The 16,951-nt window shown below is 37.3% G+C and overlaps 2 protein-coding genes across 8 annotated transcripts in view; one reads left to right on the top strand and one right to left on the bottom strand.

Moving 5' to 3' along the window:
* SCTR (secretin receptor) overlaps positions 1-8,694 on the bottom strand; it is an 81,964-nt gene extending 73,270 nt beyond the window's left edge. Inside the window, exon 1 of one of the 2 annotated variants that reach the window (XM_074214996.1) lies at positions 8,066-8,694. In XM_074214996.1, the coding sequence (XP_074071097.1) occupies positions 8,066-8,116 (51 nt within the window). In that variant the 5' untranslated portion in view covers positions 8,117-8,694. The remainder of the gene's footprint in view (positions 1-8,065) is intronic. The other variant, XM_074214995.1, reaches the window with a different exon arrangement.
* CFAP221 (cilia and flagella associated protein 221) overlaps positions 8,516-16,951 on the top strand; it is a 143,282-nt gene continuing 134,846 nt past the window's right edge. For all 6 annotated transcript variants that reach the window (XM_074214991.1, XM_074214994.1, XM_074214993.1 and 3 more), the window contains exon 1: positions 8,516-8,676. The gene's annotated coding sequence lies outside the window, so the exon portion shown is untranslated. The remainder of the gene's footprint in view (positions 8,677-16,951) is intronic.

The following is a 16,951-nucleotide window of genomic DNA, read 5'->3' as shown; positions in this document are numbered from 1 at the left end:
TGTCTAGGACTTATATATAATAGAACCAGAAGGTCTGAGAGCCTGGCCTAGGTGGTTTCTGATGATTCAGCATATATTCCTGGAGATGTGAATTTTGGTAAATATATGATACAATTTGTAAACTGTGCTCTTTTGATCTTTGGGACAATTTGTATATGACTTGCATTTTTTTCCCCTTTAATTACTCTTTTATATCAGCTACTTATTAACTCACTAGAGTAAGGGCAGCTGCCCTTTTAGCCAGTATAGTAAGTAATTTATAAGTAACTGGTATAAGCTATAGTTTTTATAAGTCAATATGTGACCACCAGGGTGACTCCTATTTCTATTTGTGTTTGACACCTCTAGTTTAGAGCACTGAGAGGTCAAGGGACTTGCCCAGGGTTATGCTTGTGGTTGCTTGGTCATTCATTCAGTCAAATCTGACTCTGTGACCCCAAGGATTCAACCAGGGGGTTTTCTTGGCAGATACTTGAGTGGTTTGCCATTTCCTTCATCAGTGTGTCCCCATTTTACAGATGAGGAACTGAGGTGAATAAGGGTTAAGTGACTTGCCCAGGTCACACAGATTGAGCCACATTTGAACTCAGATCTTTCTGACTTCAGGCCCAGTGCTCTATCCATTGCACCACCCGACTACCCCAGCCAGAGTCACACAGACAAATGTATCAGAATTTGAATCCATGTTTTCCTGACTTTGAGGTCACTATCTATTATGAAGTAAGGTGGTACAATTTAGAGCACTAGGTCTAGAGGCAGAAAAGCATGAGTTCAAATCTGTGCTCAGATACTTACTGTGTGATACTGGGAAAGTTATTTCATCTCTCTCTGTCTCAGTTTCCTCATCTGTCAAATAATGATAATAATAGTACCTCCCAGAGTTATTGTAATTATCAAATGAGATAATAATTATAAAGCATTTAACATAGTGCTTACCATATAATATAAATATTAGCTATTTTTACACCATGTTGCCTCTCCCTCTTTCTCTAAGTAAAAGCCCCCAAGAACACTTGTTCTACTTCCAGTCTAGTCCATGTAGCTAGCATCCCAGAAAACCTTATCCTATGAATATGTAATCTGGCAACTGTTTTGTGGCCACAGCCAGAAAAGAAAGTTCTTGCCATAACATCCTTAGTTTTATACAGTTAAGTTTGCCATCAATTAAGTTTTTTGTATCAATTTAAAAAAAGATATAATTTTACCAGAGCAAATTACATTAAGAAAGATGTATCAGGGGCAGCTAGGTGGCATAGCAGATAGAGCACTGGTCCTGGAGTCAGGAGTACCTGCGTTCAAATCCAATCTCAGACACTTAATAATTACCTAACCATGTGACCTTGGGCCAACTCACTTAACCCCAATACCTTGTGAAAACCAAAAAGAGAAAAAGAAAGATGTATTTTAATTTTCTTTGTTGTCAACACTAAAAACCATGGGATCTTTCCATCTCACAAGGCAAATTAAACATACCACCATTAGAATGTGAGTTCCTTGTGAACAGAGGCTATCTTAATAATCTATTTTATTTTCACCATCATTTTGTACATAGTAAAAACTAAACAATTGCTCATTCATTCATTAATTCATTCAATCATAACAGATATTTTCAAACAACTTTCCTGCAAACAGGAAGAAAATGTATTAAGCTGAAGAGAGCGCCCAGGATATTAACTAGATCCATATTTTTTCCATGATATCTAGTCATCTGGCTATAAAACACAAGCAGTTACATGGACAAGGACATGAACTTAAAGGTTACATCAGGGTCACTTAAAGTAGGCAGACTTTAACAGCTGGACAACATCTTCCAGGGCACAGGAATATGTATTTTGTGAAAAAATGGGGGGAAAGAGCAAGAGTATTGAAATACATGCTTGCTTCAAGAAATAGGGAAAGGACAATTTAAAAACAAAAGAAGCTAAGCTAGCTTCTTTAATATCTACTTCACAGAATTGTTGTGAGGCAAATGCTTTAGAAAGCTTTCATCAATTGAATTATCATGAGTTATTTTGTTGTTTGTTCCTCAATCAGCAAACACTAAAGTACCTCAGTTATTTTATGCTCTCCCAAAATCACATTATCAATATTACAGTAGAATCCTATAATAGCACAGGATTGTTATTACAAAGATATACCATATATCAAATCAATGAGTACAAGACAAGCCCACCAAAATCTATTTTAAGGATGTGCTAGCTCTATGAAGGAAAGAGAGGAGGGAGGGAGAAAGGAAGAGATGAAAGCAAGAAGGAAGGGGGAAAGAAGTGAAAAAAGGAAGACAGAGAGAGGGTGGAAGGAAGAGAAGAAGGAAAAAAGGAAGGAAGGGAGGAAAGGGAAAAGAATGAAGAAGATGAAGAAAGAGAGGAAAGAAGGAAAAGAAGAAGGAAGGAAAGAAACATGAAGGGAGAAGAAAGGAAGAGAGGGAAGGAAGGAAGGATGGAGAGAAGGAAGGAAGGATAGAGAGGACAGAAAAAGGAAGAAAAGGAGGAAAGAAGAAAGAATGAGAGAAAGCAAGGAAAGTGGGAAAGAAGCATGGAAGGAGAAAAGGAGAAAGAAGGAAGGAAGGGAGAAAGGAAGGAAAGAGGGGAAGAATTAATGCTTATAAGCAAAACACTTGGCATACAAGTAGAAAAGCAGAGCTAGTCTTTCCTCTCTCTATAATAGGACAGATCACATATAGAAGGTTTCAGATACAAATCATATAAAAAGCTCTGTGGTCCTTAGGGTGCAGCAGTAAGGCATTTAGTAATGCATCTTTTTAAATATCATTCCCATTAATGAAGCTATGTTGGATCTCTGACATTGAGTCATTGGTAGTACTAAGAATTTTGATTAGGGAGAACTTTGTTTCCAGATTTTCAGTAGCTGAGGCAACTGGGGCATTTCTGGCTACCTCACCTGGTAAGAGTTGCAAGATCCAATAGTCACAAAAGATTCTTTCCCTAGTTGATGAAGGCAGGGAATATACTAGAAGCAAAACCAGGGACCTTAGGGAAAGGGGAGGGGGGAGCTGTTGCTATTCCCAAGTTTCTTGGACTCAACTGCCCATTGGCAGCAGTTAGCCATTATATCAGTGTTTACAACTGGTTTTCCTGTATTAATTACTTCCATGTATTTCTTCATAACTTGATAAGCACAGGCTATTCCACCCTCCCCCCCAAACCCCCAAACCAAACAAGTTCTCATTATTTATTTACCCAATGAACAGCAGCAACTTGGATACCACAAAATTACAGAATTTTAAAATTGGATACAACCTTAGCATTTGTCTAGTTTTATATCTAACCTAAGTATGGAGGACATTTTAAGTCATTTTCATTCTGAATGCATTCTTATTCCACTTTATCCTTCCTTTCTTCCTTGGGAAGTGAATCACTTTAATTGAAAAAATATACATGGAAAATATACATCTAGTTTGACCAAGGAAATTTTGCCTCTGGTGTCCTGTTGAAAAGAATTCTCAGCCCTGACATATTTCAAGATTGGTCCAAGTCTTCTTGACCCCAAAGTAATAGCTCCAACACATCCTTTATCCAATTAACTAGTAATCATTTCAGGTCTACAATGTCCATAATAGTTTTAAGTTTTATAGCACTTGCAATGAATGATATTTAAGTAGCAAACAAAATGACACTATAAACAACATGTCTTAAAAGAGGATAAAAAATTCATATTATTAAGCCTGTGAGGTGTATCTACCTGTACAACCTTGGACAAGTTACTTAACCTCTTTTTTTTTTAAAGAAAGATTTTATTTATTTTGAGGTTTTTGAGTTTTACAATTTTTCCCCTATTCTTGCTTCCCTCCCCCCATCCCCCCATAGAAGGTAGTCTGTTAGTCTTTACATTGTTTCTATGGTATACTTGATCTAAGTTGCATGTGATGAGGGAGAAATCATATCCTTAAAGAAGAAAAACAAAGTATAAGAAACAGCAAAATTACATAATGAAATAACTTCCCCCCCCAAAAATTGAAAGTAATAGTCTTTGGTCTTTGTTCAAACTCCACATTTCTGTCTCTGGATACAGATGGTATTCTCCATTGCAAATAGCCCTAAATTGTCCTTGATTGTTGCACTGATAGAATGAGTAAGTCCATCAAAATTGATCACCACCCCCATGTTGTTGTTAGTGTGTACAATGTTTTTTTCTGTTAACCTCCTTTTCTTTTGGTCTCAATTTCTTGAACTGTAATATGAGTGTTGAACTAGATGGCCTCAAAGAACCCTTCCAAATATATTCTCCTATGACTTGGATAGTCAATCTGTCAAGTTAGTTCACTAACATATAAATCCTGTAGAAGGTTATTGTTGGACTTTAAGGAGAGGCAAAAATTGAACAAGATCAGAAAAATGAGCTGGAGAATATTTGGAAACAGTTATAGTAATTATGCCCAACTATTCACTGCCACAAAAGTTCATTCTACTAATGCCAGTACCTCTCTTGACTATAGTGAAGCTATATAATTGTGAATTCAAATAAATATTATGGGGGTAATCAAGTCTCATATGGAAGAAGAAGCATAAAAGACATCATATATAAAATGAGAAAAGGGGAAACAAAAAAGGGGACACAGAAAAAGACAACACAAACAGGCCATTAAAATCTCCAAGATGTTAAAAATTAGAGAGAACATGGTTTCTTTCACTGTGGGCAAACTGTTTATGGCAGACTTATGTTTTAGGGTTTTGGGGTTTTTTTGCAAGGCAAATAGGGTTAAGTGACTTTCCCAAGGCCACACAGCTGAGGCCAGATTTGAACTCAGGTATTCCTGACTCCAGGGCCAGTGTTCTATCCACTTTGCCACCTAGACGCCTCTATGGCAGACTTATGGAAAAACATGGAGAAGAATAATAAATTCACTTCCTTGGGAAATGAATCACTTTAATTGTCTCTTCAGGAAAAAAGACATCTAGTTTGAACAAGGAAATTTTGCCTCTGATGCCCTGTTGAAAAGGATTCTCAACCCTGTTAGGGTTGAGGGGAATGGGCAGTGACTGTACATGGTTCCTCCCAATTCTCAAAGTATTCTTTTGCTTATTTACATTTTCTTATTTAAATTCTCCTTGGTTTTAAAAAATCGATTTCCCTTTTTATTGTTGCTGTTCAGTCATTTCAGATTCTTTATGATCCTGTTGTTTTGTTTTTGGCAGGAATATTGTAGTGCTTTGTCATTTCCTTCTACAGATCATTTTACACATGAGGAACTGAGGCAAATAGAACTATGATCTTCCCCAAATCGGCTTATAATTGCCTGAGGTCAGATTTGAACTCATGAAGATGAGCCTTCCTGATTCCAAGCCTAGTGTTCTTTCCATTGTGCTACCTAGCTGCCCTGTTCCCCCATAGAGGAAAGAAAAAAAAAAGTAAGTAAGTAATAGGACATGGAAACTCCCTAATTCACTGTAGTGTCGAAGGCTAAGAAATTTTCTGGGGCAGCTAGGTGGTTCAGTGAATAAAAACTCAGCTTCTGAAGTCAAAAAGACTTAAGTTCAAATCCAACCTATGGTACTTTATTAATTGTCCCTGGGCAAGTCATTTAATCTTGTTTATCTAATTTTCCTTATTATATGTACAATGACTACAGTATCTTTGCCAAGAAAACCCTAGTGGGGTCTGAAATTACTAAACAATAAATAAATGTTCCATTCAATTTCATTCAATTTAGCAATTCTTATTAATCAGGATCTTCATGCTAATCAAGGTGGGAAATAAAAATAAATGTAAGGCACTATCCCAGTCTTGGAGGAGATAATGATTTAGTTGCATAAATGATTTAATACATGTGAAACCATTAAATGATAAATGATACATGAATAGTATTAGATAAGTTGTTATAAAATATGTAACACAGTGAAATAAACACTAAACTGAGGGGCAGGAAATCTGGGTTCTAATCCTAGCTAGAAGGATGCTTGGCTATAGTCTAAACACTCTCAATTTACAATCATATAAATAGAAGACTAAAATAATAAAATAGTACCTGGGTATTTGCCCAAGATTATAATTTGTGGCTGAGCGCACTTCAGCTTTCTAGTAGGGTCTCAGTTTTTTCAAATATATGAAATGCTGGTAGGTGGGTATTTAGATGAATTTGAATGTCTCTTCCAGCTCTGATTTTCTAAGAAGATAAGGCATCATCTTATAATTTGGTTTGGAGATTATTCCTAACATAATACAGAAGATTTGTTTTTCTATCCTGGGATAAAACTAAAATTACACCTTAGTCTCATACCTTATTCACATCCTCTGTATTGAAAGAAAAGATCTGATTTTTCCCTCTTTATTAGTGCAATCCCCAATGCGCTTTTGATAACATCTCTCATAAAGTGTAATTACCCAAAACACCTTAGTAATTCATTTGTTAAAAAAAAGGTAACCACTTTCTAAATGATTGTCAATGTTATCTAATGTTTTTGTGCTATTATTGTTTTTAAATTTAGTTTTAACTTTGTTTCTGTTTAAAGTGGTCTTCATTTATCTAGTGGGAATATTAATGGCTTTTATGGTTCAGCCTTCTTTGGTATGTGCCACTTCAGACAGGTTTTCCCATATTTCTTTGAATTCTTCATATTCATAGATCCCTCTAGCCCTGAATTTCTAAACCTGATTACTTAGAGATAAATAGGTAATCTCTAATGAGAGGAAACCTGCTAGAAATAGTCAAGAAGGAGCTTTAGAGGCACCAAGGTAAAAGATAATTCTTTACCAAATGTTGTACTGATTTGGACAAACCTTTGTTCAGTTTTAACTTCCCAATTGAGTTTTGCTGTTTTGAATCATCCCACATTATCCATATTTGTATTTTGTTGGTAGAGGTGGTTTTGTGGTTGTTTTCTTGTTTATTTATGCCTCTGAATATCAGTATGAGTGTCTGTGTGTGTGTGTACATGTGTGTGTGTTTACCAAAATAGCCAGGTTTGAGAATCAGGAGGAGAGATGTGGTGTCCTTTCTCCATTTTCAGTGAAGAGTGGGGATGGAAAGTAGTTATTTGGCAGCGAGCTTAATTAAGGTTGCAGGTGAGTTGAAAACATTAACCAGAAGAGCTTTGCATGATTGACTTCTGCAAGAATGTCACAGATATGCCAACTTAAAAAAAAAAAGAACCAACTTTCCTGGCATAGAAACTGACATTGAAGTTATTGATTGAGTTGGCCCTGTGGGGGTTCTCTCATACTCATCCATAGAGGAGGCAAGGTCATAATTCACTCAAAGAGGACTATCAGTGAAATATCAAGAAAAACTTTCCTGGGGGTTAGTGTTCTAAACTACTAAGATATGGATTCTTCTTCTTTAGGAACTTTTCTGAACAAGTTTCATTCTGGAAATGATTTGAATTTCAGTGCTATCCAGAATTAGGGAAATAGGTCTCCAAGCTGTGGGAGCCAGTGAATGGAGAACTATTGGTTAGCCCTCACTGGAATTGATTAATCACTATTGCTAACAAACTCCACATAGTGAAGCAAGCAAACTTGTCTTTGAAGGAAGAAACAAGTATTTATCACTTTATCCTGGGCTCTCTCAGCCTTTCTTACTGCTTCTTGGACAAGATTTGTTCAGGATGAATATTGTCCTGTAGGCTAAACAGGATACAAGACTTAAGGATTTAATAAAAATGAGGGGGAGGAAGAGAGAAGCAAAGAGAAAGGGAGAGATAAAGAGAACAGGAAAAGGAGAGAGATAACAAGAGAAGGGGGAGAAATAGGAAGGAAGATGCAAGGCAGAGAAAGAAGAAAAGAGGTGGTGAGAAAGGACAAGGAGAGAAAGAATCCCAGAAATGGAGTGTGGCTTCTGTCAAGCCACACTAATTTCAAACTACTAAGTTCTAAAAAGCGTTTCTTTTCAACCACATTCAAAATTACTCCAGTGATTCCCAATCAGTTTTCCAACTTTACCAGCCGGGAGCTTTCTGTCTGTCTGCGGGGCTGATTTTTGCCGATCAGAAGTTTGGGTGGATTACCTGCGTAGTCTCCACAGGCTCCATCCGAAAATGTATCTCAGGGTGGAGTGGGGGTGGGGGGAGGGTGGTCTTTGACTGAGGAAAGAGATGAAAATACTCACGGTTAGCGGAGCCCAAGAGAAGAGAATCACCCACAGGCTGTAGGTCTGCATGGTGGTGACCACAGACTTTCGCACGCAGCCAGTCTCATCCCCGGGAGGAGGTCATGGACAACTGCTACCTAACCCCGGGCTGTTCACATGAGTTCACTTTCCCCACCTTGTTCCTCGGTTGAGAGAGGACAACTCTGTCCTAGATGGCATGCCTGGGCCACCAGCTGAGCCTGCCCCGGCCCCGGGCCCAGGAGGCTTTCGGCTGCAGTACTGGGACTCTGGGACTCTGCTGCTCCGCGGGCTCCAGCTGCCGCAGTTCTGTGACGCCTCTTGGCCCCCAGATAAGGAACGCCGCCAAGAGACGTCAGTGGCCAGTCACTGCAAGGAGCTCAACCTATCAATAAGTATCAGCGCTTAGAGTTTCGGAGGGAGGGAGAGTGGAGGGCGAAATGATGGAGTCTTTCCTGTAGGACCCTCAATCTTCCAGTGGAATGGAGCAGTCGGAGGCACAGGCTGTCCCAGACCGTAATTCCCCAAGTCTTGAAGCAGATGAAGTGAATACGATTTAGAAGTAGAAGGATCTTGGAGATCAATCTAGTCGGAAACCTTTCTATGTACAGGTGAGGAAATTGAGACCCGCAGTGGCCAAGTGACTTCACAAAGGTAATAATAGGTAGGAAGCTGTACTTTGAACTCACAACTTCTATTTTTCATTACAGAATATTTAGACTCTTATGAAGAGCCCTCCTTTCTCCTCTCTCCTCTCTCCTCTCTCCTCTCTCCTCTCTCCTTTCTCCTCTCTCCTTTCTCCTTTCCCCAAATGGGGGCCCAGAAAAACTTCTGATATCTGAAAAGGGAGTATGGAAAACTGAGCAGCCACTTCCAACTCTTGCTATTTTAGGCAAATCATCTCATTAGTTTACTTATGTATCCCTCACAGGGATAAGTACTTCCTTCTTACTGTACAGAGTAAGGAGAAAAAGAAAAGAAGAGAGAGAGAAGAGAGGAAAAAAAGAGAAATAAGAGAGAGGAGAGGAAGAGGGGGACAGGAATTATCCAAACATGGAATATCAGAATAGGAAAAGACCAGAAATTAGTTTATTCAACCCCTGCATTTTACAAATAAGGCAACTGAGGCCCACAGAGGCTGGATGACTCCTCTTTTAATTTTAATGACTGCAGTCTGACTTCACATCCAAAGTTTTGAGAGATGGAGGGGTGGGGTGGGTGGAATTGAAGGGAAAAGAGATATCAGACAGGGATAAAGACCTTGGAAAGAGAAGGAAAAAGAGAAAAGTGGGAGGAGGAAAAAGGGAAAGCAGGAGTGAAAGAGGGAGACAGGAGAAACTGGAAGGTTTGAAGGAAGGGAACACAACCTAGCAGAATGGGTAGCTAATTGACCCAGTGAATAGAGCACTGTCCCTGGAGTCAGAAGGATCTAAGTTCAAATTTGACTACAGACACTTAACATTTACCAACTGTGTGATCCTGGACAAATTACTCATTGCCTCAAAAAAAAAAAAAAATAAGGGGAGCCTTAGCAGAAGGCTATTTTAGGGGATACATTATCCAAGCAGGAAATAAAAGCTCAGGATATATGATCATATTGCCCAAATCCATTCTGTGCTGCAACTCTCTGATACTGTTTTCTTTTTCAAAGCAAACCAAAACAAAAAAAAAAAATTTCAATAGTCTCATTTCATCCACTCTTCTCACAATCTTAGGAAGTCTGAGATACATAGTGAACTAACAAGTACTGTGAAGATAAATAATCAAACCAGAAATTACAGTGCTGGATTATTCTGCTAACTATAAAGTGTTGTGTCTTTGGATCTGTTTCTTCATTTAACTCAATTTAACAAGGATATGTTAAGTACCCACTGTGTGCATAGAATTTTGCCAAGTGTTAAAGAAGATGCAAAATTTAGACACCATCCCTGGAATCACTGATTACAATCCAGTAAATTTGCAAAAATAAATAAATAAATAAATAAACAAAAAAAATGAGTGGGTTGAAGCTGAATTGAACAGAAGTGAATTAGAGTGGATTGTACAGGGTGGGGTTTGTAACTGAGAGTAAATTGAGTATAAACCTTTTAGCCAAATGCTAAACAGATTAAATTAACTTTATCTTTAAGTGTCAAATAAATCAAACAAAAGGCTGTTAGCTTTTTTTAGCATGAAGCTAACATTTTATTGATGAACCATAAATACTGTGAATAATGTGATTTTCTATTCTATAAAGCTATAAAGTATGACAAGTTAATGAGTTCTTTAGGACCTTTAAGTTGATTTACACACTCCAAAAATCTAGACTAGCCTTCTCCCTGATGTACAATTTCTCCCTTTAGTCTCTTCTTTTCCTTCTTACAATTGTCTGAATCTCGATATTCTTCAAGACACACTATCATTCACTTGGTTGGTTGGTGTGGTCCTCTTTGATACCAAAGAACAACTAGTATTCATGAGAAATAATTTTCCTAAAATCAAATCTGCCATTCCCCCAAAAGAGAAGATCAAACAAAATGTCTAGGATTTTAAGAGAAAAGGCGATGTTACTTGGAGCAAAAGTCAGTCCACTCATGCTTTATACCATATTTCCCTCATGTTTCTGATCTAAATGACAATATACTTGTTCCTACTGCCAAAACATTTCCACTTAATAGGAATGTTTTCCCACTTCTCTGAATTAGGGCAGCTAGGTGGCACAATGGATAGAGCACTGGACTGGGAAGACCTGATCTCAAGATTCTTGTGTGACCCTGGGCAAGTCACTTAACTTATCTGCCTCAGTTTCCTTACTGTAAAATGAACTGGAGAAGGAAATGGCAAACACACTGGTATCTTTGCCAAGAAAACCCCAAATGGGGTCATGAAGGGCCAGACATGACTGAAACAATTAAACAACAACAAAACTATGTATCAGGCACTGAGCTAATAAGTGCTGGGATAAAAAGAAGGTCACAAAACAGCCCATCTTCAAGGAATTCACAGCTTAATGGAGAAGACAATAAGCAGACAGACTAATCACTATATATAGACTGTTTCTGTTTTACTCCTTATCTTTGTTTTAAGGGAACATTCAATTGGAGAAGGGACAGTATTTTTCAGAAATGAGTGATGCAATAAAAAAAGACATTAGTAAAAGTTATTTTTTTTTTAAAGAATGTAAGTTCCTTGAGGGAAGGAATTGTCTTTCATCTGTGTGTCCATGAACACACAGCAAATTATTGTTGAATGAGTAAATTAAGAAATACGTATTTGAAACTTATGCAATCAGAGAACCAAAAAAATATCAGAATTGGTAGGGCCAGAGAGATCATCTTGTTCAATGCTGGTCAATTTCTGCCCCATTTATGTTTTAACTAATCCACAAACTTTTTCTACCCAAATTCTTACTACTTTCAACCTTTAAACTAAAAAACCTAATTCTTTTTCTTCTCCATCCTTTTTTGTACTTTTTTTTTTTTTGCCCCTTGGGGCATTTCATCCTCCAGATTCCTGGACCAGAATGCATACAATGAAGGTAGAAAGATAGTTTCAGGGAAAGTTTTGAAAGGCTTTGGATGGAGGTCATTAAAGTTGATCTCCATAAGGGCAGTAATATGATTAGATTTGTCATTAAGGTGAATCATTTTGGAACTTGTAAGTAGCAGTGAGTTAAAAAAAAATAGACTGAAATATTCATGCTACAAAATATTTCATTCACCTGCCTCTGGAGGTTAAGCTAGTTGGGTTGAGCTTCAAAGAAAGGCACTGTTCCCTTGAGGACTAGAGATAAAAGTTTTATTATTTTCCTGGAAACCAGGGCAACACTCAGTTGTTCCTTTAAAACACTTTGGTTTACCCATTTGTTGACACAATTCCGCCTGTCCTTGTACAATATCTTTGTTAGAGCAAGGCAGGTGAGCTAGCTGACTGAACTTTTGGTGGAAGGCCAAAAAAAAAAAAAAAACAAACCCGAAAGAAAGACTATAACTTAGGAATGACAAATGTTATAAGATAAATTCTTCCCATGTTCTAATGGACTATTGAATGTTACAAAACTTCAGAAGTAGAATGTATTGAATCATTGAATATATGGTAGATATAGTTTAGTTTATCTGTTGTTGCCTATTGCAGACATGTACAAAAAAGTAAAAACTAAAGCCTCCTCCATCTAGAGTTAATACCACACTTCTTTTTTCATTTAATTACCTCTGGGTTTTTGTTTGTTTGTTTATTTTAGTTTGTAGATTTAAAAAGAAGTAGAAGACATGGTCCCTACCTTCAAGGAGTTTACAATGAGAACATGAAAATTTTCTCATAAATATCAGATTTAAAATACATGTCAAATGAATAGATCAGACAATACCTTAGGAGCTTGGAAGACAAAAAGATTGTTAGGTGGAAGTGATTATTATTAATCAATAATACTGTAGTTTGATTTCATTTATTAGGTCAGTTAGTGATTTGGAATGGGATATAGAGCTTGCTATGCAATGAATGACGTTTGTGTCTCTGGAATTATCCACTTAGATTATACATACTTTCTTTGTATGCTCACCTCAATTGATGAGAGACCCTCAAAATGTGAAATTAACTCACTTTGATTAGATTATCCTTTTCTGTGTCCCTCTCTGACATACTTTTTGAGCTGATTAGGGTATGTAGTAGAAAATGCTGGGCCACCGGGAATAAGAAGATTGGTTTTTCAAGTCCAGTCTCTGACATTTAAAATTTGAATGATCTTGATTACATCATTTCCCTGAGTCTTAATTCCCCAAACTGAGAGGGTTTGAACTAATGACCTTTGAAATACTTTCTAGTTCTAAATCTTTGATTAAAAATAGCAATAGCTAGCATTTATATAGTGTTTACTAATATCATTCTTTACATACTCTATGAGATGATTGCTATTTTACAGATGATGAAAATTTAGAGTTTCTATGACTTGATCAAATACAACTTGAACTCAGGACTTCTAGACTTCAGGTTCACTGGATCCCCCAACAGTCTGCCTACAAGCTTCCTATTTTAAATCATGTATCCACCTAGTGAGTCTTTGCTTAGATTAAGCTCTGGGTTCCTCTTGCAAAGATGAGACCTGCAAAGCTATATATTCTATTTTACTTCTGGCAAGTTAAATATAATCTGTATTATGTACATATTGAAGTGAGGTGGAGTGTCAAGAGGTCTGGAGGGTAATTGCCCTCCTTATCATCATCATCATCATCATCATCATTATAATCAAAACTAAACTCATGATGTTCAGTTTCTTTAACTAAAATGAAAGAACTGAAACAGATGGACCGCTGTTTCAGGCTCAGGAAATATAAAGACAAAAATGAAAACAGTACCTACTTTCCAAGGATTTATATTCCACTGGAGTAATTTGCACATAAATAAGAAAATAGATTCATGTGAGGCAAATGTAGGAATTTGGGGTAAGGAGAAGTGATGATAAGGAAATAAGGAAAAACTTTGTATAGGTAGAATTTAAACTGATCTTTTAATCCAAACTTCCTAAATAAAGAGGGAGAACATTCCAAGCACAGGATTCACAAAGATTTAGAGGCAAGAAATGGAAAGAGGACTTTTGAGAGAGTGTAATGTGAATGAAATAAGTCTGAAATATATTTTGAAATTGTGACTTCCACACCAAATTCATCTTTCCTTCTTGACATCTCAATCCTGTTCCTGATAAAGGTGTTCTTTTGTCACCTAGGCTCAAACCCTGACCCTCCAGTTCATCTTTAACTTCCTCTTCTTCAGGTTTTACATTCCACCAGTCACCAAGTCCTACTGATTATACCTCTATAATAACTTTCCTTTCTGTCATAATCTTCTATTTCCAATGTCATCATACTTTAGAATCTTATGCCCTCTTTTCTAGTCTGTTCTAGTAGCTTCCTAACTGACTTCCCTGTCCCTAATCTTTCCAGTGTGCACACAGCCTGTTCAAATTGTATTGCTCCATTACTTAAGAACCCTCTGTGTTTGTTGAATAAAGTCCAAACTTCTTACTTAGTTTGGCATTCATTCAAGGATCATGAATCTAGATTGGGAAGGGACCTCAGAGGTCATCTAAGTCATTTCCATCATTTTACAGATGAGGAAACTGAGGTGCATGGAGATTAAGTGATGCCTAAAGTTAGAGGGGCAGTTAAGTATCAGAGGTGAAATTAGAACCTTAAGTTATCTGATTTTAGGTCTTTCTACTAAAATACACTAATCCCTGGTCAAGCAAATTTCCTTCCTCAACCTTATGTCCTAGTCCAACTAGACTATATGTTGTTCATTCCCTAGGAATGTCTTTTGCTTTCTGACTTGTGTACCTAACCTCATAAACTGGACCTTATGCTTACAATGCTATCACCCTATCTTCACTTGTCAAAATTATTGAGAGACTCTCAGACTAAATAGCACCTCCTCCATGAAGTCTTACCTGATTTCCTTCCTTTGAGAAGTGATCTCTCCCTCCTCTTTACTCTCAGTATATTTCAGAATCCTTTTATAGTTATCTCCTATTTTGTTACAATCATTTACATAAACCTTTTCTCTTTCTAAATTTTGTTGCTGTTTGTTGTTTGTCCTTCTTTCTAGAAGAAGACCATGATATCAGGGAGGTGATGCCATGAAAAGCAAATGATTTGGATTTAAGTGAGAGGGTGATGTGCAAAGTCATCAGCTTCACTATTATCTCTGGAGACAACTGGGTCCAGTAGTCAGATATGAAGCAGGACAACTGGTCACAGTTTGAACCAAGGCCCAATAAATTTTATTTAGGCAGAGGAGTTTTATCTATGAATAAGGCATGCTGAACTGCCAATCATCTCCTAAGTCAGAGGACCTATCTGAGTTTACTCTGAGAGTTTATTCCTCCACCTCCCTTGAAGTAGGTGTAACTTCCCTGGCAACTCCCCTCCAGGAGCAATTTCTTTTGAAAGTCATGTATTTCCCTTCCCTTCACAGAGTATGACTTTTTTTAAGCCATGCCCACCAAATAGCTGCCTCCAAAGGAAATGAAAATGCCTACCCGGACTTCTAGGTTTTTATCAGCATATTTTTAAAAATCATTGAATATTATAATTGCATTCTTTTCCAGTTTGTAGCAATTCAATACTGGTCTCTCCCTTGATAGCTCTGCCCCCTAGCCATATCTGGGCAAAATTTTTATTTTTCTTAAATACAGACCCCCCCCACCTCTGTGTGTCTCTGTGTGTCTCTGTGTCTCTCTGTCTGTCTGTCTGTCTGTCTGTCTGTCTGTCTCTGTCTCTGTCTCTCTCTCTCTCTCTCTCTCTCTCTGTTGCTCTATCTCTCTTTTTCTCCCTACCTCATCTACATTCATGAGCCACTGGGTTTTATGTCAGTGGTCAGCATTCTCTTCCTATTTAAAAGCTCAGAAACCAAAGTGTGCATTTAGAATAAAGACCAGAGTTTCCAGAGGGAACCAGAGAAGTAAAAGTGAGCAAATAGCCCACAGGGCCACTCCACTTCTTCCCTGGAGAGTAGAAGGAAGCTAGGAAAGAAAGTATTACTCATCTATCTTCCAAATCAGCATCGGACCAATTTCAGTTGCTCATTATAGACTAAAGCCATTTGCTGTCCATGGCTTTGTACTTATTTCTCTTGCTTGCAAATGGCCTTCTCCTTCCTGCTTGCTTGACTTTTCGTTTTTCCTATCAAAAACTCATTTTTCCAAAGATGAAGAAGGTCAAGTTTTAGAGTTTAGGTAATGTAAATCTAAGTCAGTGCTTTCCCCTTAAGTCTCTCATTTACCTTTGAATGTGGCTAAAGGCAGATTGCATTCCTATCCTTCCCAGAACCTAGCAGAATGCCTTCTCCTTAGCAGACTTTCATCAATGTTAAATTAAAATGAATTCAGCCAATTATAAATTAGTCTGAGGTATCCCAATTCCTTTTTTTTTTTTAGGTTTTTGCAAGGCAAATGGGGTTAAGTGGCTTGCCCAAGGCCACATAGCTAGGTAATTATTAAATGTCTGAGACTGGATTTGAACCCAGGTGCTCCTGACTCCAAGGTTTTATCCACTAGGACACCTAGCCACCCCTCCCAATTCCTTTGTAAAGTGTAAATGCCCCATCCCTTATAATATTAAGCTTCACTCATATTTTAGTATGAATTTATTTACTCTGAGCAAGTTTTCAGAGAATGGATATTTTGACTAGAGCTAGGAGAAAAAAAATTTTAGAAAAACCAAATTTAAATGAGATGGGATATTGAGAACAGTCAGACAACAATATAAGCACAGTGGATATTTTAGGAATAAGCAAGAGAATGCTATAGATAAGGAGGATACAAAAATTTTGTTATCTTTGAAATTTTGTCAGGAGTTCTGGGAGCAGGGAATTTGTTAAACCTAAGTTAAGGTAACTGGACAAGTGTGAAAATTTTTAATATGTCAAATATGTCAAAGTCAATTAATATGTCAAAGTCAATTTTCTCAAATTGAGACTTATTCTCAATTTGCTAGGAGAAGAAGAATAATGAAAAAAAGAAGAAAAAAAGAAAAAAAAAGGAGAAAGAAGAGTAGAAGTTATGCTCACAATACTCCTTTACCAGTGCAGACAGAGATGACAGATAGAGTGGAAGTTAGACAGCTTAACTATCATATTGTTCATGGAGAGGAGTAAAGTATAAGAAGCTTGAAAAGATAGCAGGGTTATATAGGCTGTGATGAGCTTTAAATGCCAATCAGAAAGGTCGATATTTGATCCTAGAGGCAAGAAGGAGCCCCTAATGTTTATTGAGTAGGGAGGTGATTTGATCAGACTTATTCTTTGGAAAAATCACTTTGTCATAATGTATTATTCTAGTGATAACTTGTTGTAATCATTTTGCTAAGATTTTATTTAAGATTTTTGCATCTATATTCATCAGGGTGATAGGTCTAT

The sequence above is a fragment of the Macrotis lagotis genome, chromosome 1 (assembly GCF_037893015.1).
Source record: "Macrotis lagotis isolate mMagLag1 chromosome 1, bilby.v1.9.chrom.fasta, whole genome shotgun sequence".
NCBI classification, from domain to species: Eukaryota; Metazoa; Chordata; class Mammalia; order Peramelemorphia; family Peramelidae; genus Macrotis; species Macrotis lagotis.
This window is presented reverse-complemented; position numbering and strand designations above follow the sequence as displayed.